Source organism: Lepisosteus oculatus, chromosome 24 (genome assembly GCF_040954835.1).
Source record: "Lepisosteus oculatus isolate fLepOcu1 chromosome 24, fLepOcu1.hap2, whole genome shotgun sequence".
Taxonomy (NCBI): domain Eukaryota; kingdom Metazoa; phylum Chordata; class Actinopteri; order Semionotiformes; family Lepisosteidae; genus Lepisosteus; species Lepisosteus oculatus.
This window is the reverse complement of record NC_090719.1, coordinates 1578316-1602669: the sequence shown is the minus strand read 5'-3', so window position 1 is coordinate 1602669 and position 24354 is coordinate 1578316. Positions and strand designations below refer to the sequence as shown.

Below are 24354 nucleotides of genomic sequence, written 5' to 3'. Positions count from 1 at the left end.
TCTTACTGAAGGGCTGCCCTAGCAGTGTTATACTAAGCGTCCTCCCCGTTTGTCTTTCTCTCTCTCTCTCTCAGGGTGAAATTGGTTCTCCGGGTCCGAAGGGGATGCCAGGTAGCAGAGTAAGACCTACACAGTTTTACTCCTTTAATTTTGGTTGGGTCCATGCACGGGGAAGCAGCATGTCGGACAGTGTGGACACCTCCATTCTGTCCTGCCAATTTCCACACTGTTATGGGGTGTGTAAAATGATCCTATACTGTATCATCCAAAGCTTTACTGGTGCCCACGTGGTGCTGTTTTCACAGGGGAGCAGAGCCCCAGATGGAGACAAAGGAGATGCCGGGCCAACAGGAGAGCGAGTGAGTCCAGTTTTCTGATTACCATAACATTCTCATCTACATAATGACCTGACTTGATTTAATATCAAGGCTCAGGCTTGCTGCCCAGAAGCCTTTTCACAGCACTACACCTCTTCCTCTCCCTCTGCAGGGGCCAATGGGTCCTCCTGGGGTCAAAGGTCCTCTTGGGGTCAGTGGTCAGAGTGGCTTCCCAGGATTCCCTGGGCCAAAAGGTCAGCTAGGCACCCAGGGCATTCAGGTACGTTTCCGAATTTTATTCCATGTCCATTTTCATCAGGTGCAGTGGCACAGTCTCTTGACACCAACTTTGTAGTCTGAACTCGTCCAACCTCCATAGGTCAGCCAGGCTGGGCCCAGGTTGGTATTTGGATGAGAGGCTTCTAAAACAACTTCTGCAATAAGCGGTGTCTGTGGACCAGCAGGTGGCGCTCCTTCCTCTGAGCACAGATTTATAAACCAGCACCCCAGTGTTGTGACTGGGGACATGGTGCTGTAGCAGGTACCTCAGGTGTTAAACTGAGGTCTGACTAGTCATTATTCTCGCAAACAGTACCCAAGGAATTTTAGTTTTAACCCCAGTATCCTGGTCAAATTCCTTTCTGGGCCTGAACAATCTGGCCTCCCTGAAGTTCCTCCTTAATTCAAAGGGTGCAGCAGTATTGCTCTCCTTCCCCTGACCTTGCATGCTGTGAGGCAGCTGCTCCAGAATAGTTGAGAGCATCACCCGACACTGGTGGCCGAAGGGGGCTCCCTTCTGCACGAGGAGCTCTTCAGAGTCTTTGGCGTATAAACATTTTCGTTTGACAAGGAGCACACCCAGAGAATGCCAGCCCGTTAAGCAGCTCAGCTGAGGTTTAAGTTAGTGTTGCTCCAGCTCTTCTTTAAAATAGGATCATATACCTTTTCCACATTGTGGACCAAGTTCCCTCTCCATGGCATCGGAACGAATGTGGACCAGAGCCAGCTTATTGACCAGGAAAATCATGCCTGGTTCCTCTCTATCAGAGTCGTAAAGATGTGGGTTTGTTTTTTTTGCCTTACAGGGTGAAGATGGAGAAACAGGACCCCAGGGTCAGGCTGGCAGTGGAGGGTCAAAGGTCAGAGGGGGCACTAGTCCTGACTGTACTCAGACTGTGTACAACTGTTGTTGTGTGTTGCACTCTTTGCCTGCCAGTATAGGGTGAACATTAAGAGCATGCTTACCAAGACTTATATGCTGCCTTAGAAGTAATTTTTCAGCCTTTGGACTGAACTCCAGTTCTTGTTATCTAGTGTCCTATATACAAAGCCACGCAGTTTCCTTTGTTGAGAGACAGAGCGGCGGTGAATTGGATGTGTTTTGAGCAGTATGGGCTGAGCCATGAGCGGGAAATATGTCTTTGTGTTTTCAGGGGAACAGAGGGCCAGATGGTCCGAAGGGCAGGCCAGGACCCAAAGGGCCCAGGGTAACTGCTGTGATCAGTATTGACAATCTGCACGTGAGCCTGGCCACCCCCCGTCCCCCAGCCAGACAGCCAAGCTAAAGCCCAACACAACAGCATTTCTCTGAACCGACCCTAAAATCAATCCCAGCTTCCCTTAGAGCAGAAGGGTCATCAGATAGTGTCCAGGTGGTCCCCAAAAACAATGGGAAACTGTCCTCTGCAGTCTGTAAGTGTGGAAACATCAGCAGCATCCTCATGCAATGAGCCTGCTCTGATAGCAGGCCTGTTGATTGGCACTTAAGCTTCTAATATCTTAAAATTAATAGCATAATTAGTTATGGTTGATTGATGAACTACATTGTTTGTTAATTCCACCCTGGAGATGTAGTCACCCAGTTTGAATCAGTTGTTCACTTAATTTGTCTGCATCACTACTGTTTGCAGGTTTTTACTCATTGAGGACTGTAAGTTACCTGTAAAGCCCGGACAGCAGCCCACCGTTCAGAACGACGGGTTTATTGTTGTTGCCTTTATCCAAAGCAACTTAAATTTGTACCAGGTTTTACTGGATCAGTACTGAGGAGACACATTGCTTGAGTGTCTCAAACACGGGACCTTCCAGCTTCAAGGACAGAACTCTTAACTGCTGCTCCTGTTTGGAAGCTGATAATTTAGTGCTCTTAGAGGGTCTGACAACCCTTCCCAGGGACCCAGGATGAGCTTGGGTGGACCCCAATTCTATTTTTTTGACACCTTGCAAGTTATAGGAATAGAAATCTTTCAGTCCCTCTTCTCCTAAACTGTGTGTCTTTCCAGGGGCGCGTAGGACAGCGTGGTCTGGTCGGTGTGTCAGGAATGCCGGTAAGGGGCAGAACAAGCTGGGAATAACACTGTCTGTGGGCCTGAGCTTCAGCAAAACCTTCCACATGACCACGCTTACAAATCGAACAGACCCCGAGAAAAGGGAAACAAAGATCCAAGAACATCAATTTAAAAAATAGTCTCTGCTGTCGGAAGACTGGAATATATATATTTTTATACTCAATAGTCATAGTCTTGAATGTAGTTAACACTCTTATGGATGAGCTCTTTGGATCAGTCGTCTTTAATATGAAATGAGAGAGGTGGTTTGGATGTCCTCCTCTGTTTGTGATTTTTTTTACATAAGAATGAATATGTTATAATGTAACATTGTTAATAGGGGCATTCGATTTGTATTGAGAGGAGGAACTGCCGGACATTTTCCTGAAAGGCAGCTCAGAGGTGTAGATGTGTTAGTCTCTTGTCTGTTAGCTCTGCTCTCCATGGTGCCTCCCTGCAGGGAAGCACTTCATCTATAGGTCAGCCTCAGGTTCCTTTTCGAGCCACACAGCTGGCCTTCATACCCATGAAGCGATGCGCCAGTCTCTCGATTGCTCTTTCTGACGTCATCTCCCTGTGTGTGTGTGTGTGTCTGTCTGGCTGCGTGTGTGTGTGTCTGTCTCGTTGTAGGGGCTGCGAGGACAGCCTGGCACAGAGGGACCAGAAGGAAAGCCTGGTACACAGGTTCCCATTCTATACCTTTTAATCCCATGATTACTGTTTCTGACCGTGCTTCGCGTGCTCTCTGCTCATGGGCAGCAGGGAGGGCTCCAGCAGCAGCGGGGTGAGAGCTTTCCTGGCGGGGGTGGACTGGGGTAGGGGGGCACAAAGACAGGCTGCTGGGGCAGGAATGCAGCAGAGCCCAGGGCAGGTGGGTTCCCGGGGGAGAAGGGTACTGAGTACTGGGGCAGATGAGAGTGGGCGACAAGATGAAAGAGAAATTCTGTGCGGCTCTCTGGCGCCACAAGGTGGTGTATTGTTATCAACATTTGTGCAGTACGTGTGTGATTGTTCTTGCCACAGCTTGTGGTCTACCATTCTGGTGCTTTGTCATTTTAGCCAGTATTAGCTTTTAACTTGAAGGAGTTGAGAGCTGCCGTGATGGAGCAGAATGCCACAGAGGCCCGAGAGCTGAACCCCGTGTGAAACCCAGCTGAGTGTCTGTCTCGGGCTTCATAAAGAGATCGTGCTCGTGCTGCATAAAGGGATCTTGAGTAATGTGTTCCTGGAATAGCTAATGTGCTCCATTATTGCCATTCACAGACGCTTTGGTGCTTAAGGAGGCTGTCATCGCTCAGCACCTGCAGGCAGGCTACCAGTGCTGTTCTGAGGCAGTCCAGGAGGTGGCGTGTGTCAGCCTGCACTGGCACGTCCACCTGTAATGCGCTGGCTGGTGTCAGGAGGAAGAGCACACGCCCCACTCTTTTATTACAGTTTTATTAGATGGCTATTCCACTTCCTGTGAGGGGAGGGGTTCTCTGTGCAGCGATCGATGGCAGATAGGAGTCTTGACGAGCAGCACATTGCATCTGGCTGTCTAAAGCAAAGTTTCCTCAACCTGTGTCACCATCGTTACTGCAGCAAATGTCTTAAGCGTTGTTATAAGCGTCCTCTGTTCATAACGGTCCTAAAAATGATGTTTTCTGTGGAGAAAGGTGCGGTCATGTGCCTAGCTGTGTTGACTGGTGTTTTTTCTCCTGTGCCAGGGAGCAGCGGGTGCCCCTGGGAGTCCCGGCACTGAAGGGGATCGAGTGAGTGTGGTCCTTTCTTCCAGCTTCGGTTTCCCTCTTTCCTTGGAAAACAGTTTTCAAAGGATCTTATGAAGAGTGTTACAGTGCTAATGGGGGAATAAGAAATGCAGAAAAAAACGTATTACTAGAGGCTATAATATTGATAATCCTTTTTGTCATTATTTATGGTGATTTGGGTTTGATTTTATGCATCCTACAATTGGTTAGTCTTTTTATTGATTTAGTATTATTTTTTAAACTTTTAGAACTTCATTAGCATTCCTGCCTGTCACTCATTACACTTGATTGTTGGCCTTGATGACAGTTGTGATGCCTGTGACTGCTTATGAGCTGCACAGGTGGTACTGCTGTAGAATCGGGGATTACAGGCCTCTGAAGGAGAGTAAAGAGTTGCCGTTTATACAGGCAGAAGAATTTCAGAGCTGATGGAAGTGAGGACAGACCATGAGCTCTGAACACATGGCTAGTTCTTGTTGTCCTGAGAGAGAGCTTGGAACTGTTTCATCGCCTGCTCTGTCTCTTTGGTAACAAGTTGACATAAATATAAAGTACAAGTAATAGGTTTATTCCATGCTGAAAAAAAGAAGAAAGAAAACACAACGTTTCGGCAGTGGAGCCTTCTTCAGGTGTGAGGTGTGCTGGAAAAAAAGTGTGATTGATTTGAATGAAAGGTTAAAAAGCTTGAAAGGTTTATTCTCTGTTTGCAGCGCCCTGATAATTCTCTGGACCGTGCCTAGCACAGACTTTCAGTGCATCTCCAATCCAGTATAATAGCCCTTTCTTCAGTACAGTGTGCTGGTGATGGACTCGGACACAGCATGCCGAGAAGCCAATGGGCCAGCTGTGAATGCTGCTCACTGATGTAAGACTCTCTGTCTCTGCAGGGGATGGGGGGTCTGAGGGGAGAGCCGGGACAGGGGGGTCCCCCAGGAGCTCCGGTACGTAAACCCGCCCCCCCCCCAGAGCAGCCTGCACCGGACACCCCTGATGCAGTGGAGCGCAGCTTCGTCAAATAAACTAAATACATTACATCTAAGAATTGATCTGACACTGTTCAGCTGCTATGGAGCAAAAACACAGGTTCACCACAGTGCCTAGAGAGTACTGTATGTGAATACTGTATATCAGGGTGTGTCCTAAGAAGATTGTGCTCGATTCCCTGAAATGATGCTACACGGCTTGAGGTTATCATCAAGCACAGATCACCTGAATCCTGTTAATACTGTCAATTGCGTTGATCCTGCTAACCCTGTTGCTGTTAACATTGTGGACTCTGTTAAGGCTGTTGGATCCGGTAAAGATTGTTGATCCTGTTAACACTGTTGATTCTGTTGATCTCAGGAGGGGATTCACCACACCTGTGTTAAATGATTAAACTGCTCCTGTCCTTCACTCAATCCCCTGTCCCCCCCCCACCCAAGACGAACTGACCTCACTCTGCGTTCCCACAGGGTCCCCCAGGCCGGCCCGGACAGGATGGGAGCCCTGGGCCTCTGGGCGAGAGGGTGAGAGAGAACGGGGTGGGGAGGGGAGGGGAAGGAGGGGTGATCTGTGAAGCCCTGTGGTGAAGACGAGGCATTCTGGCAACATCACGTTCATATAAACAATCCAGAATCCAGTGTTACACCGATGACTGAGATCGATTACATTATTAAAAATAAATATTCTTTTTTTTTAGGAAAAGTAAAGTGATAAGGCTCATGAGCTGTGATGGGGACTGTGCTGTCCGGGGATTAATCAGAGCAGCGCGCTGGGGGCAGTATGGCTTCACTGGGCCTGGGTGTCTTACGGTGTCCTTTTGTCCCCCAGGGTTTCACTGGAAAGCCAGGCGTGGAGGGACCGCAGGGCCCAGTAGGCATGTATGTAAGTGCTGCCTGTCCAGGTGCTCATGGGGTAAAAGGTTGTATTGGCCCGTCTGACATGAGAGGCTGGGGGGGGGGTTGTGAGGGCGGAAAGTCAGATGTTCCCGAGAGCACGGACCGGATCCCTGAGGAGTGGCGCGCGGAGTGACAGTCCTTTCCTGGAGTGCTGTGAAGTAAATCTATGAACCTCGTTATCGTCAGTACTTCAGAGTGTGTGATATTTGCATTGTCCAAAGATCCTAACACTGAACACTCTTCTTGAGCTCCAGTGAAATAAAAAAATGCGTTGGTGTGATTTTGTGGAATTGCAGTCGCCAGTGTGTGCCCATCTCTGTCCCAGGATCTGCCTGTCTGTCTCCTGTTCCTCAGTGTCTGTTTCTTGTCTGCAGGGCTACCCTGGCCCAGTGGGTGATCGGGGAAGACCTGGCCACATGGGGGAAAGGGTAGGACCCTCTGTACCTGATGATTGAACTTGCATTGTAATTCCTACTGCTCTTCCTATCTAGAGCATTGTGATGAGCTAAATTTACTACATATTATTATTACAAGGCAATTCAAGGACCCATTCAATATAAAGAACTTGGACAAAACACTCCACTCAAAGCGCTTTACAGGTAATGGGGATCCCACTGCCACCACCAATGTGCAGCCCCACCTGGTGGCGACGGCAGCCATTGCACACAGTCCGCTCCCCACACACCAGCTAACAGTGGGGAGGAGAGCAGAGTGATAGAAGTGATGATGAATCTTAATGTTTTGTAGTTTATTTTACATAAACGTGGAGATTTATTTTCATGTGCTATTTCTTTGCAGGCTGTATTGTGTGAAGTTATTTGAGTGTGCCATGTATTGGTAGAGCAAGACCCATGTGCCAGCAAGTGCATGGACATTGACGTGAATGTCTTTTTCTTTCAGGGGGAGCCCGGTGTTCGAGGTCCCCCTGGGCCCCCAGGAAAGAAGGGGACCCCAGTAAGTATTCCGACACCTGCACAGCAGGATTGCTTCCATTACACTGCATGTGTGTCACCGAAGTGTTGTCGCCTACCTCGAAGCCTCGACAGGACAGAACAGAGCTGCAGCAGAGTTCTCCGCTGTCTAAGGAGCAGTGCTGTGTGGCTCAAGGCACAAAAGCAACTGTGACTGAATCCCAGCAGGGGTTGTGTTGAATCCCCCTGTGGTGGAGGAGCAGTGTTGATCTAGGGAGCAGTGCTGCACGTGCTTGGAGCACCTGAGAGACCAGGATTCCCAGAGCTGCACTTGACCCACATATCCAGACGAAACAGCAGAGATTGCTTATCATGACAAACGTGCATTCATACAGAGGAAGAGGTTGTAGAGCTGAACCCGGCATGATGCAGCACGTAAATGAGAGTCAGTGTGAGGTGTTCTGGGGCCAGGAGTGTGCTGATCGATGCTGGTCTGTCTCCTATGCACTCACCATTGCAGTACTTCAGTACAACTAGAACTTTAATTACTGTGTTATCGATACGGCTAATTACCAGCTAAAGCTGAAGCAAAGTTTTGTAATGGAGTGATGTGGTAGGGCTGCAGAATGTGTCCTCATGTGTAAAGCTCCAGTCCTGGGTACCAAATAACTGCGGGTTTTCTGATACCACCAAACCAGTCTACAGAAAGCAGAGAAGAAATGGTAGGATTCCACCGTAGGATTGGGCCGGACACTATCTTGGAAAAGGCTCTGCAGATTCGGGGTGGGATTGGTGCAGGTCTGGAGTGGGCTGTCTTGGGACTAACAGGGCAATAGACTCATTCTGTGATTCTGTGGGTCCAAGGACTGGGAGCGGTGCAGGGTTTCTTCAGTCTTTATGGTAGGCTGGAATGACCCCTGCCTGTCTGCTAGTGCACATCAGTAACATCTGCGTTATTCCCTGCGGTTCATGTTTAAATCACTGTGTTGCAGGGTTCTGCTGGACCTCCTGGGGAGAGAGGACCCAGTGGCCCCCAGGTGAGCTCGCCACAGTCTTCTGTACTGGAGTCTCACTGGCAGGGTGAAGGCAGAGGCTGAGCATGTGGCTTTTCTAAAAGGCGACAAGATCAAAAATCAGCCAATGCATTTAGTTGTTCAGAAAAGTTCTTAATGTTGAAAGGTACCAAACCTAGTTAAGCACAGTGGGCTAATGAGCTTCAAGTCCTTAAAGTGCCATTAGACAGTGTGGAATCCCATTGTTCCTGTCTGTCGTTCTAACCTGTTTGCTTGATTATTTCCTCAGGGAATGAGGGGAGAGCCAGGCACTAAAGGCATCGAGGGTGTACCTGTAAGTAGAAACACACAGCACACCATCCTAACTAAAGAAAAGGATATTTTATACAGAACAGAATTTTCTTTGTTGATGAGAAATAAACATGCCATAAACATGGTAGTGTCCCGGCGCTGTACCGCGGTGCGCCGTGACCTGCGTGGAGGGGGCCAGCGAGGGGGATGTCCGGCCGGGTTGCAGTGCTGTGTTCTGGGTCTGCAGCGCGGGAGGCTGACCCTGTGGTGTGGCTGTGTTGCAGGGGCTGCCCGGGCCCCCCGGCCCAGATGGTGAGATGGGAAAGCCGGGCCCCCCAGGAGATCAGGGTCCTCAGGGGCCACCGGGGAGCGAAGGCCCCCTCGGATATCCAGTGAGTGGGTCATTTTCGCCAGCTGCCCTGTCTCCTCTCTTCCATCTTTGAAGAAGCGGTGCTGGTGATTCATTTTTTGAGCAGAAGAACACAATGAGGTCTTCAGCAGCATGTTTTGTACATCCTGTTCTCTTTGTCTCACCTGCACGGCTTTTCAGCTATTTTAGATGACTTTTGTTTTTGTTTTTGTTTTTGTCTTTCTCTCTTGCTATGATGTAGTAAGTATTATAGCCAGCGATTACATCTTCAAGTTCCCTTAGTCTTAGGATCATTTAGCTGTGATCAATTAAGCAGATGGTTTAAGGCTAAAGGAATCCAGAGATTAGGAGCAAAAATCTGAAGACAGGGACCAAATTACTTGCTTTAAATTGTTTCTTTAGAAACAGGTGATTTTGGAGTCAGTTACGAGACTTACTGAATTGAGGCATGCCCAACTTGCGTTGTAGACCCCTGGTTTAGCAAGCAATAGAAGACTCTTTAAATTATTTGCTTTTGACCTGAGGATAGAACTACATGTCTCGCAACGTGACAACTAAGAGATCCAGAATTGGAAAACAATCAGACAAGACCTGGATCAAAAGCTTTTGCAAGGCGGCATCATAAGGGAAGCAGCTGACTCTCTGTCGCCCACCCCTGTTCATGTTCCACGTGCAGCAGACAGAGTCAAACCCTCACCTTCTGTCTTCCAGGGGAAGGAGGGGCCGCGGGGCCCGGAGGGGGCAGCTGGAGAGAAGGGAGACATGGTGAGAGGGGAGGGGTGCTGGAGAGGACCAGTGCTCTCTGGACAGAAGAGTGTGGACTGAGCTCTCCCGAGTCAGGAGCAGTGCCCTGATCTGGCTCTTCTCCTAGAACTGCAGAAAGAGCTTATGCAGGAAGATACTGGTGTTACTGTGCTGTCAAAGTGATGTGACTTGCTTTCCAAAACTGGGCTCCTAGACCCTCTACTTATTCCACTGACAAGCTCCAGAAGAGCTGCTTCTTACAGAAATCACCTCTAAATCTGATTTGAGAGAACAGGTCATATGCTTGTGTACTGTATATTCACCCCTTCCAGTGCTCCATTCTGTTTAATTTTAAACAGTTTATACATTTGTTTGAAAGTGAATTTTTCAAAATATACTAGCCGCCTTTGGGTTTTTTTTAGTTCTGAACACTGGAGTTTTAATGGAAAACAGTCGCTTTAAAAAAAGTGTGTGTACTGCAAATTCTAATTCAACAAAATGGGACATCCAGAGGCTGAGCTCTTGTACAAGGAGCTGCCAGGAGTTACTGGAGTAGGCATAGGAGGAGGTGGATAAGAAACCAAGCTTATCTAGAATTCACATCAGGAACTCCACGTAAACCACACATGAGCACCCAGTATTAAGACCTGAAGCAGTGAATCCATTGCATCAACTGATCAGATCTAATCGACCTGTTGTCAGGGGCTCCTTGTTCCTCTCCAAAATTACAGAAACTTGAAAGGCTGCATTTTATGGTAGTAAATACAGATCTGTCGGGATAAACTATCACCTTATAACAAAATGCCTGAAATGCCCAATACTATGGTACTGTGTTTTGCACGAAGAAAAATCTGACAGAGTGGAATAATGCAAAATAACTACGACTTTAGCACTATTCACTATATCTAAAAGTGTATTTGCAGTTCTGTAAGGCATTCATTGTAAACACATGTCATGGTGACAATTATGTAGGTATTGATTTTCGGCCTGCATTCTGTTCTCCTACCCAGGGCATCATGGGACTGCCAGGTGACCCAGGCACTGCTGGACTGGATGGGGAACAGGTGAGCAGGGGCATAGCAGCTTGTCCAGACCCAAAGAGGGAGTGCTGGTGACACTGCGGCTGCCAGTCAGTGCTGTCCAGTTCCTGTCTGAGCACCACGCTGTGGGACCGTTCGGACAGCCACCGGGACCTCATCCAAGGAACACTCTCTCTCTGGATAGAACAGTCCGTCTGCCTGAATCTCATTAATCAAATGACAACAGTCGCATTTCAGTGCACCCTTCCCATCAGAGCCTCCTGATTTCTACTGAGATTGCAGCAGAATGTTGTGCCATCTGCAAAACTCCAATTAAAATTCCCACTGCCTGATGGCACTTTCCAAGCTGGTAGAGAGATGGAGGCAAGCAAGGAACACACATTTTATAATTTGTGATCAGTGGGTGAGCCACAGATTTGATTAATTGCTTGAAGCACAGGGAACGGTGACCAAGTTGATTCTCCGACACCACCTCCTTTTGTGTTGCTGTTACCTTTGGATGATTTTCTTTTTTTTTACCCTTTTCCTCTTTCCAGGGTCTCCCAGGACATACGGGGGCTGAGGGCCCTGCTGGGGTGAAGGGTGAGCAGGTCAGTTCATGCAGCACTATTGATTACAGCTGGTCAATATCACACTATTGATTACAACTGATCAGGTTGCCTTTGAGCACATGGCAGAGATCTGAGCACTTTGACCTTTCAGCAAACCTGTGTCTTATTTTGGCCCTACCATCTTCCTTTTGTGTTTGTCAGACACTTCGTAAGCCTCCTGATGCAAATGCATGAAGCTGTTTCTGTGATTCATCTCCACTAAAGATCTCACTTCCAGTCATCTGCTAATTGGCTCTTACAGACAGGTGACGCAATGAGACTAAATTTAGATGGACACAGATCACCATTGAGTACATCAGTTGAATGGTTAACTGACCAGATTGAGTCTCTAAATTCCTTATACAAGAAATGGTATATGGCCAATGAAGTGATCTTATAAACACCCAGGTATTTCAGCAGGGGGAACATGCCCGAGCCGTCAGGCTGCATGTTGTTTGTTCCAATGCAGCTGTGCAAGTCTGGACCTCCTCTGTGTGTTCCCTGCAGGGAGACGCTGGCCCCAGCGGTCCAGCCGGCCCCGAGGGGGAGCCAGGAGCGCCAGGGCTCCCTGGCACGAAGGGGCTTCTGGGAGAACCTGGGCCCATGGGAAAAGAGGTGAGAGGGGCTTCATTCTGATATTGTCCTGTTTTTCCCTGGAACTGGAGGTGTACTCCTCAAGGTCAAGAGCCTTGTTTAAGGGGGAACTGCAGTGAGATTTCCCACTCCTTCTCACTAGTCACTGTGATGACTGATGTACTGTGATGGACGAGTGAATAAGTACAGGTTGTGCAGCAGACATGTCACTGCAGTGATCTGCATGCGGAGTTAACAAGCGAGTAGTATTTCATGCAGACCTGTGTAGCCTGATCTTTCCAACACAAAGGATCATGCAAGAGAATTTCCTGGAGGCTTCAAGCGAATGTGAAGGAAAGGGACTTTTGACACACACTTTCAGCACTCTCTTGTTATCAGCAACAGGAAGCGCCTGTCTTTTGTCTCGCACAACTCCCAGCGTACACACAGCGGTGCCATGCGGTGGCAAGCATTCCCAACCCCCTTTCTCTTCTGCAGGGTGACGTCGGTGACCCCGGAGACATTGGGGACCCCGGACCTAAAGGTGACAAGGTGAGCGGGCAGCGCCTGCTGGACTGCAGACTGGAGCAGATGTGTGCCTCACAATTCAGACTTGCTAAGAGAGGTTCTTGTGTGCAGGGAGCAGTAGGCCCACTCGGACCCCCTGGCCAAGCAGGGCCTGCAGGTGCCGTCGGGCAGGTGGGAGACCGGGGACAGAAAGGGGAGAAGGGCCATGCAGGTCTCCTGGTGAGTGTCGGGTTTCCATCGCCGTGTCAGCTCAGCTGAACCCCAGGCACATTGGACACATTGCAGTGCTGACAAGCTGCATTATGTGCTTTTGTGAAATTAGAAAGCAGCAGTTTTAGATCCAGAGCTTGAATTCCGGGAACCAGGATAAGACGGTACAGAATGAAGTGTAGTGTCTCAAAGATGTGCTTCGTAATGTGGAAGAAAGTGTTCGGTTGATTTTATTGTTTTGGAAGGTCATGTTGTTATTGAAGACGATACTCTGGCTCCCTTTAATAAACAGCTGGACAAGCTGAAGGGCCTCCTCTCGTCTGGCTTTCTTATGTTCCATCCTGTCACAAGGCAGCAGGCGGGAGACTGACTTCCTCTCTCGTTGTGTCACAGGGGCAGTCGGGGCTGATGGGAGTGGCCGGTCTTTCTGGCTTCCCAGGACAGGCAGTAGGTATCCCTTTGAAACCCAGCTTTTCTCATTCCTTTGCGATAAAAACTGGGAGATCCAAATCTGACTCTTGCAAGTGAAAATGAAAAGCTTATGTGATGATCTCTTGCATGCAGGTGTACTCTCTTTACCAGTGTTGTTAAGATAATAAAGGCTTTTGGAAGGGACTTGGGTCAAACATTTTCCATTTTCTCTCAAGGGTGAACCAGGTTCTCCAGGACCGCTGGGACTTGATGGTTCGAAAGGAGAGAAGGTATTTTAATCAGGAGCCAGACTGGTCATCCAAAACCAATCACACCTGCTGTACCTGCTCTCCTGATTTCGAAGAGGAAATACCCAGCCGGGATAAAATGTTTGAAAGGAGTATTCTTTAAATGTCTCTTGTTTCACCCATCTGTACTGTAGCTGAATTGTTTTCCTTCCCTGTACTGATCCCTTCTGTCTGGAGTGCTGGTTATCCCCCTGGTCTGGGACAGTCCAAAAGGATTTCAGCTCTTTTTAAATGTATCCTCCCAGCATGTCACTGGGGCTCGCATTAGGCACTGCCTGCCACTCGTATTTTGCCTGCAGTCAAAGGACTGGCAATAGTTTTTTGTAATGTCTCATTTTGCTACGATAGACTGGCATTCGGTCCAGGGTATATCCTGTTTTTGGTTGGCTCCCAGCGACCCAGTGCTTATCGCAGATGGACAGGTGCTATGTTTTATTAAAAGGGAAGGAGTCTTTTTTTGTAAGGAGAATTTTGTAATCATACATCCTTTCAATCCTGTGTCGTGCAGTGTGCTGGCTGCAGGGATAGGGGGCGCTGCAGTACGTGTATGTGTAATTCGTATGCTGTGATTCGTTGCAGGGAGAAGCTGGGCTCAGAGGAGTAGCTGGTCATTTTGGTGTTGCAGGTCCTGAGGTACTGTTTGTAGAGTACCAGCTCTGTCATTTCAGTGGCTAAGTATCATAGAACATGATCAAACCAAAAAATAAATATATACATTTGCAAATAGGTATTAATTATTAGGTAATTAATTAATAGGTATTAATTAATTAGCTCATTCCATTTCCTAGTGCAAGAAAACAAAAAAAACACTTTGAACTCTTGCATTTGTAGAGCTGACTTGACACATGTACAACACTTGGTAACATGTACAGTTGTGATGGACGTTGTTTGACTTGCAGTACAATACTGCATAAGCCTTTCTATTTTTCATGTTCGTTTTATCCGTGTTCTCCCTTTTTTATTCTTAATATATCACTACAAAACAAGAATATGTATCGGCAGTTTTAATGCATTTAAAAATGAGATAGGGTGGGCTGTAGAAAGTGCACACAGTGAGTTGTTTTTGCACCCTGTGCCCCGACCTGACCTGCACTGTGGTCCTACACAGGGAGACCCCGGGGAGGACGGACAGAAAGGTGACCCAGGGAAACCAGGCCCTTTGGTAAGTACCCCCCAGTCGTGCGAAACCCCAAACCCTTTTCTCTCTCCTGGGGTGTCCTGAACCTTGTTTTTCACCTGTAGCAAGTACTCTAAATCATGCAAGACCTTGATAAAGTGACACCCAGTAAAACACAAACAACAAATCATAAGTGAAAACTGCAGGGGAGGAACACAAGTGGTAACTGGAAGTGCATTAAAACCGAGAGCAGCAGGCACCTCTTTACCCAGAGAGTTGTGGGGGTGTAGAACAAGCAGTCCAGCCTTGTTGGAGCCGAAACACCCAGCTCCTTTCAAGAAACAGCTGGATGAGATCCTGGGATCAGTGAGCTACCAGCTACCAAATGGGATGGATGGCCCACGTGGCTTCTCGTCGGCTACCTTTCTAATGTTTTTATTTTAAAATGTAGTTTAATTATCGGGTTCTGAGCCAGGTACCTTCAAATATTCTTTCCTGTCTGAGATGTGCAGTCATATTAAAGTCTACTAGCAGAAGAAGAGCCCATCCAAGAGATTAAATTTAAAGCAATAGGTACAGATTAGCAAACACTAGTTCTTAGATACTTTATTGATCCCGTGAGGGCAATTGCAGAAACTTCTTACACTTAATTTAGTTCTACATACTGTGGGGCAACCTTGTTGTGAAAGGTGCTATATATAAATAAACTGATTTGAATTGAATACTGTACATGGTGAAAATCCGTACTTGTGCATTGAAGTATGTGCTTGATTAGCTGTGTCCTCACTTCTAGGGCGCAAGGGGCAGAGAGGGAGCCCATGGGGTCCCGGGCTCTAAGGGGGTCCCGGGCCCTGTGGGGCCCAAGGGCGAGCCTGGGGAGAAAGGGGCACCAGGAGAGCAGGTGAGAGCTTCCGGGCGTCGCACTCTCCACGCAGGCCTGAGCCGGAAAGACAAACCGTTCGACCGGCTCAGCCTCTCGGTGTGTGTTTGACTGCAGGGTCCGGAGGGTCTCCCGGGGATCAGAGGGCCCCCAGCACTCCCTGGCCTCGAGGTAAACATAACGCAGGCGTACTCTGGCCACTAGTCCACCTCGCCAACACACCTGCAGGGCTGACCCCTGAAGTCGGCATAATTGTTTTAAAATGCCGAAACATAATCACACGCTTAACTCCTTTAAGATAAAGATGAATTTTGAAAGTCTTGCTATGAATGCTGTTTAAATAATTTTATGAAATTTTATGTGGATACATGCTTAGATCCCAGACTGTTTAGAGCTTGCATGTCCTTCCTGCGTTTACTGTTTTTTCCCCAAGTGCTGCAGTTCCTTCCCACCTTGTTCCCATGTGCCCCTGTGTTTACACCCTGTGACGGATTTCCATCCCATCCGGAGCGTAGTTCCGTCTTGTGCCCTGATGAACTCATTGCTACGACCCTCAACAGAAATAAGCAGCTGTCTTATAACGAGAGGAAGGGCAGTGCTGGAGCTCGACCAAGGCTGTCATTACATTCTGGTTTATAGTGGTGACCTGCAAAGGTTTTACTTATCCTTAGCCAGATCAGATTAATCAAAGTATTCCCATCATAATTCTGAACTACAACTTAAGAAATTCAGGAGTCATTGTAAAAGGAAAGCCAGAATACCCTGTAGTTGTCCAGGATCACAGCTGGGAGACACAGAAATGAGACGCAGCTAACTAGTTTTTGTGCAGACTTTAGGTGAGGCCAGGTAAATACGTTTCTGTCTATTTACTTATCAGATTACTTTATCTAAGGCAAATTACACTTGCACTCATTTATACAGCTGGGTATTTTACTGGCTCAGTGGCTCACTGGCACCTGTCTCAAGGGCACAACAGCAGTGTCTTACCTGGCATTCAAACCCAGGAACATCCAGCTGTGAGTCCAGAAGACTAACATTTGCTCTCCCAAAATAATTTAATAGCTTTTCTACATTACATTGCAAGAATAAGGTTTGTGAGGGAAGGTATAATAAACATCATCATAACTAAAACTGTGTACTTTCATATACATGTGTAAAACGTGTGAAGCTTTTAATAGAAACGACTGTGCTCCACAGGGGCCTCCAGGAGAGATGGGCAGTCAGGGTCCTCCGGGATCAGCAGGGCCAGATGTGAGTTAACCGCATCCTGCGTGACGGCCTTAGGAGCTCCACATGTTACAGAAATCCTGAAGCCACCCGTCTTTGGGATTCATGTAGTCAAGTGGACGTATCTGTCTAACTAGTGTGCAAATACCTATTGGAACATTATGTGAGCGTCAGCTTTTTCACCCGCAGTCTTGATATCTCTGTTTTTGAACTGCATGAGTCTCCCCGTGCCTGCTGTCTTTCCCTGTGCCTGCTTTGCTGTGACGGATGGTGCGTGTTTCTTTTTTAATTCCAGGGGCTCACTGGACACCCAGGTCCTGAAGGCAGTAAAGGACGCAAAGGAGAGAAGGTAGATGGGATCTCTGCTTCCTCAAGTACACCTTTATAGATTCATTAAATGGGCATGATGTGAGTAGAGCACCTGTCTGATACACATAGTATCAAAGTGTTTGACCCATCTACGCCTGTAGCTGTGACAGACTGCTGTATCAGAGCTTCCAGCTGACAGGTGGCCTTGATGGTTTCTTCAGACTCATCAGTCCTTGTTGCACAACTGGGGAATCTCTCTAACCTGCTTTGTCCCACCCCCTCTTTCAGGGGGAAGATGGAGCTGAGGGAGACCCAGGGCAGCCGGGACCCCCAGGCAGGACGGTGAGTGTTTAAGACAAACCCCTCTCCTCGGCCAGACTGAGAAGGCAGGATTGGCATCACCACTCCTTGCCTGTGACTTGTTTGTACGTCCTTCTTCAAACTGTGTTTCTGCCTTTTCAGGGGAAGAAAGGAAAGGCTGGTTTGAGAGGGGCAAGAGGACCCAAAGGAGAAAAGGTCAGAGGTCCATATTAGCCGGCATTGCAAATCCTTTCTGAAGTAGACCACATTCAGAGCAGAATGTGCCTTCTCCTGGTCAGCATTGAGACTCAGCTTACTCAGTCGTTAGTGTGACACAAGCTGTAGAAAATACTGCACCACAAGTCCCTGCATTTAGTTCAGTCCAGTTAATTTGTCATATGTACAAGTGCAATGAAATGCTTATTTGCATGTGTGCTCCAATACAAAGACATTACAGGAATCACCAGAAACATCAACACAGAACTGCAGAAGCAACAACAAGTTAAATAACATACAACTAAAAAAAGTCAGACAAGCAGTGCGATAAAAAAACATCGGCGTGAGCCAGTGGTAGGGGCAGAGTTCAGTAATTGACAGCTTGTGGGAAGAAACTGTCTCTAGTATCCTCAGCTCCTTGATCGCTGTCTTCTGCTTGCTGTCCTTCTTCAGGGGGTGACAGGAGAGATGGGGCTGGAGGGTCCACCAGGAAGACAGGGGCCCTACGTGAGTCCAGCCTTTCAATATTTTGTCGTCATTGAGAAAAGCAACGGTCCCTTTCACTAGCTCCGTCGCACACAGAGACCTCAGCTCTCCTGAATCCCTAAATATCGACCGGTGTTTCTGAGCATGCTGTCGAGCATGCTGGTTTCTTCTTCCTACAGTCTGTCATCACAGAATTACAGTATTTTTGCCCTCCACCTGCATAAACCAAAGACATGAGAGCTTGCATACAGTATATACAGTATAAGTTTATTACAGCTGTTAAATGGGATTTTGTAGGGTGTGATACTTAGGCGCAGGACAGCCTAACTGGATCACAGTGCACAGTCCACACTGGCAGTATGTAGCAGGTTTTTTTAGTTGTAACTTAAATCGTAATGTTTTGCTCCGATTTACAGCAAGTATTCAGAAAGCAGGGTCTTGCACAAAGACAAGTTTGTATAATGCTCTGCGCAGGGGCGCAGAACCTTGCTCTTAGAAACCTTCATTTGCTTTGTGCTTTATTGTCTAGCACGCTCATTTGAGATGTGATTGATGTGGGGTGTCAGTACTTTTACTACAAGAGAAATGCTTGAAAGCCCAGGGAACATGGGAGGATTACATGAGCCTTTTTAGTGCCAGGTGGCTGAGATGCTGAAATGCTTCATTGCGCTAGACAGCAGAGTGCGGGCGTGGGAGGTTGGCAGAAGGGTGAAATGAATTTTGTGAAAATGAAAATCTTTCCACCTCATAAGCTGGGAGTTTTCCTATACATACCTCTCTCTTCCCCTTTCTCTCTGCAGCTCTCTTTCAATGTGTTTCCACCTCCATCTCTTTCTTTCTCCATTTTACTCTCTGTCGCCCTCTCTCTCTTAGGGGGTACCTGGTCTGAGAGGAGAGAAGGGGGTTCGGGGTGAAGCAGGGCAGAAGGTAATAATCAGATGAATGGAGTGTACTCTGTGAGTCCGGCGATGCATCACAGTATATATAATTCACTAAGTGGTTGTAATAGATGTACAATTGCATTTCTGTAGCACATTTCGCCCCACCTGGGTGACACAGCAGCCCCACTAAACGGGGGATCAGAGGAGTGAGAAACTGCTTCCCCGATGGAATTAAGGGGCAGCTTTTTGGTGGCCAGATTGTCCAAACCCAGACTGGGCTTGAGCCAGGACACTGGGGTTAACACCTTCCTACTCTTATAAAACAGCCCTCGTATCTTTAATGAACAAATAGTCCATTTACAAATTCTGTTAGACTTGCATGTTGAAATACTGTATTTCTTAGTGCTGCCTATAAGGCCCAGGTTGTATCTCTCTTCGCTGAAGCGAGTGATTATCCCTCTCTTTTTTTATTAGGGGGAGAAGGGGAAGATGGGACCCCCTGGACCTTATGGGGATGAAGGATTCAAGGTATTGTACCTGTTCTCAGATCATTATCCATGTCTGTGTGCAGCGTGCAGCGGTCACTGATGTTAAGAGGTGGGAATGCACAGGGATGCACAAGTGTCTGTACAAATAATGTTAAAAATGCTGAAAACTAAACTGCAAAATTATCCTGCTGGATTTCTGGGGTAAATTTTCATAAAGGCCTTTGGTTTGTATGGTAACCACTCAGCTTTTGGTACAATCAGTTTGTACCAATCCGTCTAGCAGAATCGATTGAGCAGACTTAGCAGATCAGGTCAAGTCCAGAGCAGCTGAGCAAGGGAGCCTCACTGAGTGACAGCTGGTATGTCTGTTTCAGGGGAGACGGGGTCCCCCAGGGGAGGAGGGACCACAGGGAATGAAGGGGGAGCAGGTAAATAAACTTCTTATGTATATATACACATTTGTTTTTGTATATAAATAAACTTTTTTAAGTGTGAAACAGAAAGTCAGTGGGGAAATTCGGGATGGAGGAGAGTTCTTTACACAAAGTCATGGGTGTCTGGAACAAACTACCTCCCCAGGTTGATGAAGTTTACCTCGCTGGGCTCCTGTGAGGAAAAGAAGTTGGATGAGATGCTTTGATTAAGCGCATACTGGCAACCAAAACGAGCATGATCTTGTTTAAAACCTTTCTCCCGTCATTTTTTAATTCAGTAAACAGAATGTGATTGCAGGTCCCATGCTAAATACTGTGCAAATAAAGAAAAATTATACATCAAAATAAAGCTGAAGTGTAAGCATATGTTATATAAATTAATAAAGAGACTTTGAAGCCACAGAAATGCACAAGATTGGTTAGTTCAATACAGAAGTACACTGGACATAGCGCAGAACATAAAGGCCAGACAGACTGAAATAACAGCTGCAGAGCAGGAAGAGAGGTGAGGTGTCCACGCATTGGAACGGCCAGATTCCATGAGGCACAGGAGCAGGATCTACTGGCGCAGGGAATCGGTCTGTTTCACCTGCTGTCTGTGTGTGTCTGAAGGGGGATATCGGTCCTGCTGGCCCACCTGGATCTCCAGGCCTCCCAGGGCTGCCTGTAAGTTACCTTTTCTTAATCCTTACTGACGTGACACCGCTGTGGAGACTGGGTCAGGTCCGGTAGTGCACTGTGAAATCATGGTGAAAGCCAAAGACAAACCGCATCAAATGAACGCCAGACAAGCCCGGTAGTCTGAATAGCCTCCACTCGTATGCAGGTATTCTTGGGTCTTGTTTGTCTGTAAGGGTGTAATATACATGGGGTAAAACGTAAGAAACTGAGCTACTCATTGACTGCGATAAACTTCCATTGGGGATGTTCAGACACCCTCAGAACCCTTTTCCTCCAGAGTGTTAACACCTCCAGAAGCTCCGCCTTTATACCAGCTGCTTCTCTTTTCTGAAATGTTTCCACCCAATCCAATACAGACAGCGTGATTTTCAATCAAAAGGCAAGATTGTACCACTAATCTTTATTCAATCTCTGTGGAGTAGCTGGATTTACCTGTGCCGTGAGCATATTACACAAAGCCCATTAAGTGGAGATTAGAAGATTAGGAGCCACTCGCAGGACTATTATAGGAGAGAGCTTTAAAGGGTGATTATAAGTAGTATCGACGCTGCTGCCATTATTTCAGCTTCCTGTTCCAGTGCATTGTCAGTTGCTTTTATTTCTTTTATTAAAAAGTGTCTGAGTTTGCATTGTAAGTTTCTTTTTCTTGTCCTCCCCAGGGCTTGTTTGGAGAAAAGGTACTGTCTGTAAATCCCTCTGAATGCAGCAGGACTCAGGTCCTCAGTGTTGTACAACTTCTTGTGCTTCTTGGCAAAAACTGCAGGGGCTTTGAAGCAAGTGCTTCACTGAAGATGCTATGCAGTATTACATGGTGGGATTTGGAAGTATTATTATTTTTGCAGGAGCCTTTATCAAATATGTGGTGGGGGTATGGGTAATGCATCTTAGAGATGGTTGTCAGTTCAGGTCTCCGACTCAGACGTTTCTGGTGCACCCCTGCACCCTAATGGCTCCAGTCCACCCAGTCTGTACAAATGGGTACCAGCACTGGTGAGGGGTGACGCTGCACCAGATCAGCATCCCATCCAGGAAGGAGTCGCATGCTGTACTGTCAGTCTGCATAACCTCAAGTCTGGACTCAAGACAGCACTGTCATCCAATGACTAATTACACCCTGATGGGATTAGTTAATGAAGCAGTGTCAATGATTATAAATTTTAATTGCATAGGCATCTGATCAGTGCTAGGTGTAATATGCTTTCATTTTCTGCTCTTAGGGCCTTAAAGGCTTTGCTGGACCTCCTGGACTAAAAGGAGAGAAGGGACTTCCTGTAAGCAACTCTTGCCTGCTGTTCCTCTGGGCTGGTCTAAATGATGTTGTACTGTACATGCATTTGACTCTTCACTCTTCATTCGACTTTAAACCCAGTCTTTGTGGTGTCATAGTGAGGCATTGTTGCAGTGACGCAATGGGCTGCTCTTTCTGATGGCCTAGTATTATGAACAAATGTTTATAATGCAGCATTTGTGCCGTCTCTCTCTGCATCTGTGATCAACTGTGTGCAACACTCCCCAATGCTATTGCCAGTCTATATAGGAAGCTTATGGACTGAAATGCCAATACAGACAGGGAAGTGGTTGATCTGCAAATGGTTTCTGACGACCCACTTTAAAAACAAAATATGGGTGAATTGAAATGCCTCTATTCATCGCTTTGTATTCGTCTTTTTTTTTATTATTTGATTCAGGGGACACCAGGGCTCCCCGGTCCCCCAGGAGCCTCCATAAATATCACCCTTGAGCAGCTGAAGGTAGGTCTTCCCAGAGCTTTGCAAACTGTCTCGGGGAGGTCAGTGATAGAAAGGTGCAAGATGCTGGGTGCTGTTACTGAGCAGTACAATGCAGCGAGTCAGTCACACATTTGGGGATTACAGTTCCTTATAGCGAGAGGAGTGTGTGAAAGAAGTACAGCATTTAGAATATCTGCTGCCTGCAGCAGTTTTCATAGTAACTGCAGCACTTAGCGCCTTTGCAAGCTGTATTCACGAGCACCTCCGTCCAGTGAAACAGACCTCCTGGACTGACGTGGATCCAGATAGATACTGTCCCACGACGGCCCTCGTGTGCAGGAGCTGCGGTCGGGAGACAGTCTGTGAATTTCCTACCCCAGTTATGGGCGTGAAAAGTCTGGTCTGAAAAGCACGCCGAGCCGCTGTTGCGTTGCCGTCCAGACGCAAACGCTGTGGATGAATGAGCCCGAATCTGATTGGAAACCCGCAGGCCCTCATGCACGTGTCGGACCAGCCCAATTACCCACTGATCCTGGCCCTCCTGGACGTCCTGCACCAGGAGGTCCGGCTGCTCGTGGACCCCCCTGACGGCACCAAGGAGCGCCCCGCCACGACCTGCCAGGAGCTGCAGCTCTGCCAGCCCCACTACACTGACGGTGAGGCGCCAGCCGGACACGAGCCCGTTTTTAACTCCCCGCCCGATCCGTTCTTTACGAAGCGCGGCGCTGCCTGTAGTTCGCCTGCAGTGGGACTTGAGGCTCGCGTCTTCAGGTCCCCTTCACATCACGCCAGGCCTGAATTCCTGTTTGTGTGCTTGACGTGTCCGAGTCGATACGCGTCGAGTCACAATTATGAGTTTACCGCTTCATGTTGTGTCGTCTGCCTTTCCTAGGCTTTTATTACATTGATCCAAACCAGGGGAGCCCCGCGGACGCACTGCTATTATACTGCAACTTCTCCGGGGGTGGACAGACCTGCCTCTCACCAGTGCCAGATCAGGTAACGTGACCTCTGTGGCCATTAAAGTAGCAGTGGTTTGTCTCCCGCAGCGTCTCTTCGGTTCAGTGACTTTCTGCTCCATGTGACTTGCGAGGTCCTCTCTCGTTGCTCTCCGGGTGAGAGTATCTGCTGAACCATCACGAGGCTATTCGGAAAGGTGCCGTGAGGCTGGAGATGGGACCTTGAGATGGGGGAAGAATATAAACGATGCACAATTTTTAATATTCCTAGTGGGCTTCAGGAAACCGTGTTGCTTACTTGTTTTTTACTTGAGTTTGGCAGATTACAGAAATTGAGGATGTGGTGGAATTATGCAGTGAAATGCACAGGCGCTGTAGGGCGTGGACCCGGGCCTCACTGAACTCACTGGGCCGTGTAGCTGGTTAGAGCTGTTCCAGTAGCTGGACGCCTGGAGGAGGTGAGGGCGGCCTCGCGGCTCTGTGGTAGATGATGATTGTCCCGTCTGTCCCACCCCCAGGTACCAGTGAGAGCGTGGCTGAAGGATTATGGGAAGGAGGAGTCCTTCGAGTGGCTCAGTGGATTGCAGGAGGGTTTCCAGGTGAGCCATTGACAGAACTCGAACGTCGTGGTGAGTGTGCAGTTCACACAGCTCCGACTCCAATTCCATACTAAACGGCTCCCCTACCCCCACCCTTTTGCTCGTCTGCAGTTTGAGTACTCGGGGGCCAATGTGGTGCAGATGCGTTTTTTGAAACTCAACAGCAACTTTGCGACGCAGAAAATCACCCACTCCTGCCACCTCGGCCTCACACAAAGCCAAAGGGAAAGCGAGATCAAATTCCTGGCAGATTCCAAGCGGCAGAGTTTTTTGGGCACGCTGAAGGAGTGTTCGGTACGATTTCTTTACAATCTCTCTCGGCGGTGTGTGTTTTGATTTGATCATGACGAGAAGGAAAAGGAAAGCCCTGAAGAAACTTGACAGTTTTGTTTGCTCCAGCTAATGCGAGCACCTTCCTCGCAGTTTTGAAGGCGCGGGATGAGCTGGTCTATTCAGACTGCATCCGTTATGAAATCTGTGCATGTGGAGCAATGGCATTTGGTACAGTTGCAGTACAGACCATGGGGACCAGGGCTTTAACCCTGTCAGTGCTCCAGGGCACTGGTTCGCCTCAGTACGTGGTTGTTGTGTCCATGGTAGCTTAGGACAGCAGTGCCCTCAGACGTGCACCACCAATGTTCTTGTGAGTCATCTGCATTCCTCCACAGTGCAGTTTTCAAGACGTAGCCTTTTGAATAGACCACCTACCTTTGCACATATGCTCTAAGCATATGGGCGAAGTGGGCCGTGGACACACCGTGAAAAGAGCCATGCCTTATAAGGAGG

At 47.9% G+C, this 24354-nt stretch overlaps 1 protein-coding gene across 3 annotated transcripts in view; it reads left to right on the top strand.

Moving 5' to 3' along the window:
• The window catches only part of LOC102690841 (collagen alpha-1(I) chain), an 84239-nt gene that overhangs the window by 56850 nt on the left and 3035 nt on the right, over positions 1-24354 (top strand). For 2 of the 3 annotated variants that reach the window (XM_015366794.2, XM_015366795.2), the window contains 44 exons: positions 75-119; positions 306-359; positions 490-597; positions 1403-1456; positions 1751-1804; positions 2600-2644; positions 3275-3328; positions 4351-4395; positions 5280-5333; positions 5847-5900; positions 6205-6258; positions 6647-6700; positions 7173-7226; positions 8176-8220; positions 8486-8530; positions 8772-8879; positions 9569-9622; positions 10612-10665; positions 11178-11231; positions 11739-11846; positions 12303-12356; positions 12444-12551; positions 12936-12989; positions 13190-13243; positions 13841-13894; positions 14370-14423; positions 15172-15279; positions 15376-15429; positions 16456-16509; positions 16781-16834; positions 17083-17136; positions 17257-17310; positions 17764-17817; positions 18670-18723; positions 19152-19205; positions 19540-19593; positions 20212-20265; positions 20940-20957; positions 21498-21551; positions 21969-22031; positions 22501-22666; positions 22903-23009; positions 23488-23568; positions 23680-23862. In XM_015366794.2, coding sequence (XP_015222280.2) covers positions 75-119; positions 306-359; positions 490-597; positions 1403-1456; positions 1751-1804; positions 2600-2644; positions 3275-3328; positions 4351-4395; positions 5280-5333; positions 5847-5900; positions 6205-6258; positions 6647-6700; positions 7173-7226; positions 8176-8220; positions 8486-8530; positions 8772-8879; positions 9569-9622; positions 10612-10665; positions 11178-11231; positions 11739-11846; positions 12303-12356; positions 12444-12551; positions 12936-12989; positions 13190-13243; positions 13841-13894; positions 14370-14423; positions 15172-15279; positions 15376-15429; positions 16456-16509; positions 16781-16834; positions 17083-17136; positions 17257-17310; positions 17764-17817; positions 18670-18723; positions 19152-19205; positions 19540-19593; positions 20212-20265; positions 20940-20957; positions 21498-21551; positions 21969-22031; positions 22501-22666; positions 22903-23009; positions 23488-23568; positions 23680-23862 — 2895 coding nt within the window. Of the gene's footprint in view, positions 1-74; positions 120-305; positions 360-489; positions 598-1402; positions 1457-1750; positions 1805-2599; positions 2645-3274; positions 3329-4350; positions 4396-5279; positions 5334-5846; positions 5901-6204; positions 6259-6646; positions 6701-7172; positions 7227-8175; positions 8221-8485; positions 8531-8771; positions 8880-9568; positions 9623-10611; positions 10666-11177; positions 11232-11738; positions 11847-12302; positions 12357-12443; positions 12552-12935; positions 12990-13189; positions 13244-13840; positions 13895-14369; positions 14424-15171; positions 15280-15375; positions 15430-16455; positions 16510-16780; positions 16835-17082; positions 17137-17256; positions 17311-17763; positions 17818-18669; positions 18724-19151; positions 19206-19539; positions 19594-19744; positions 20266-20939; positions 20958-21497; positions 21552-21968; positions 22032-22500; positions 22667-22902; positions 23010-23487; positions 23569-23679; positions 23863-24354 lie in introns of those variants that run through there. The other variant, XM_015366797.2, reaches the window with a different exon arrangement.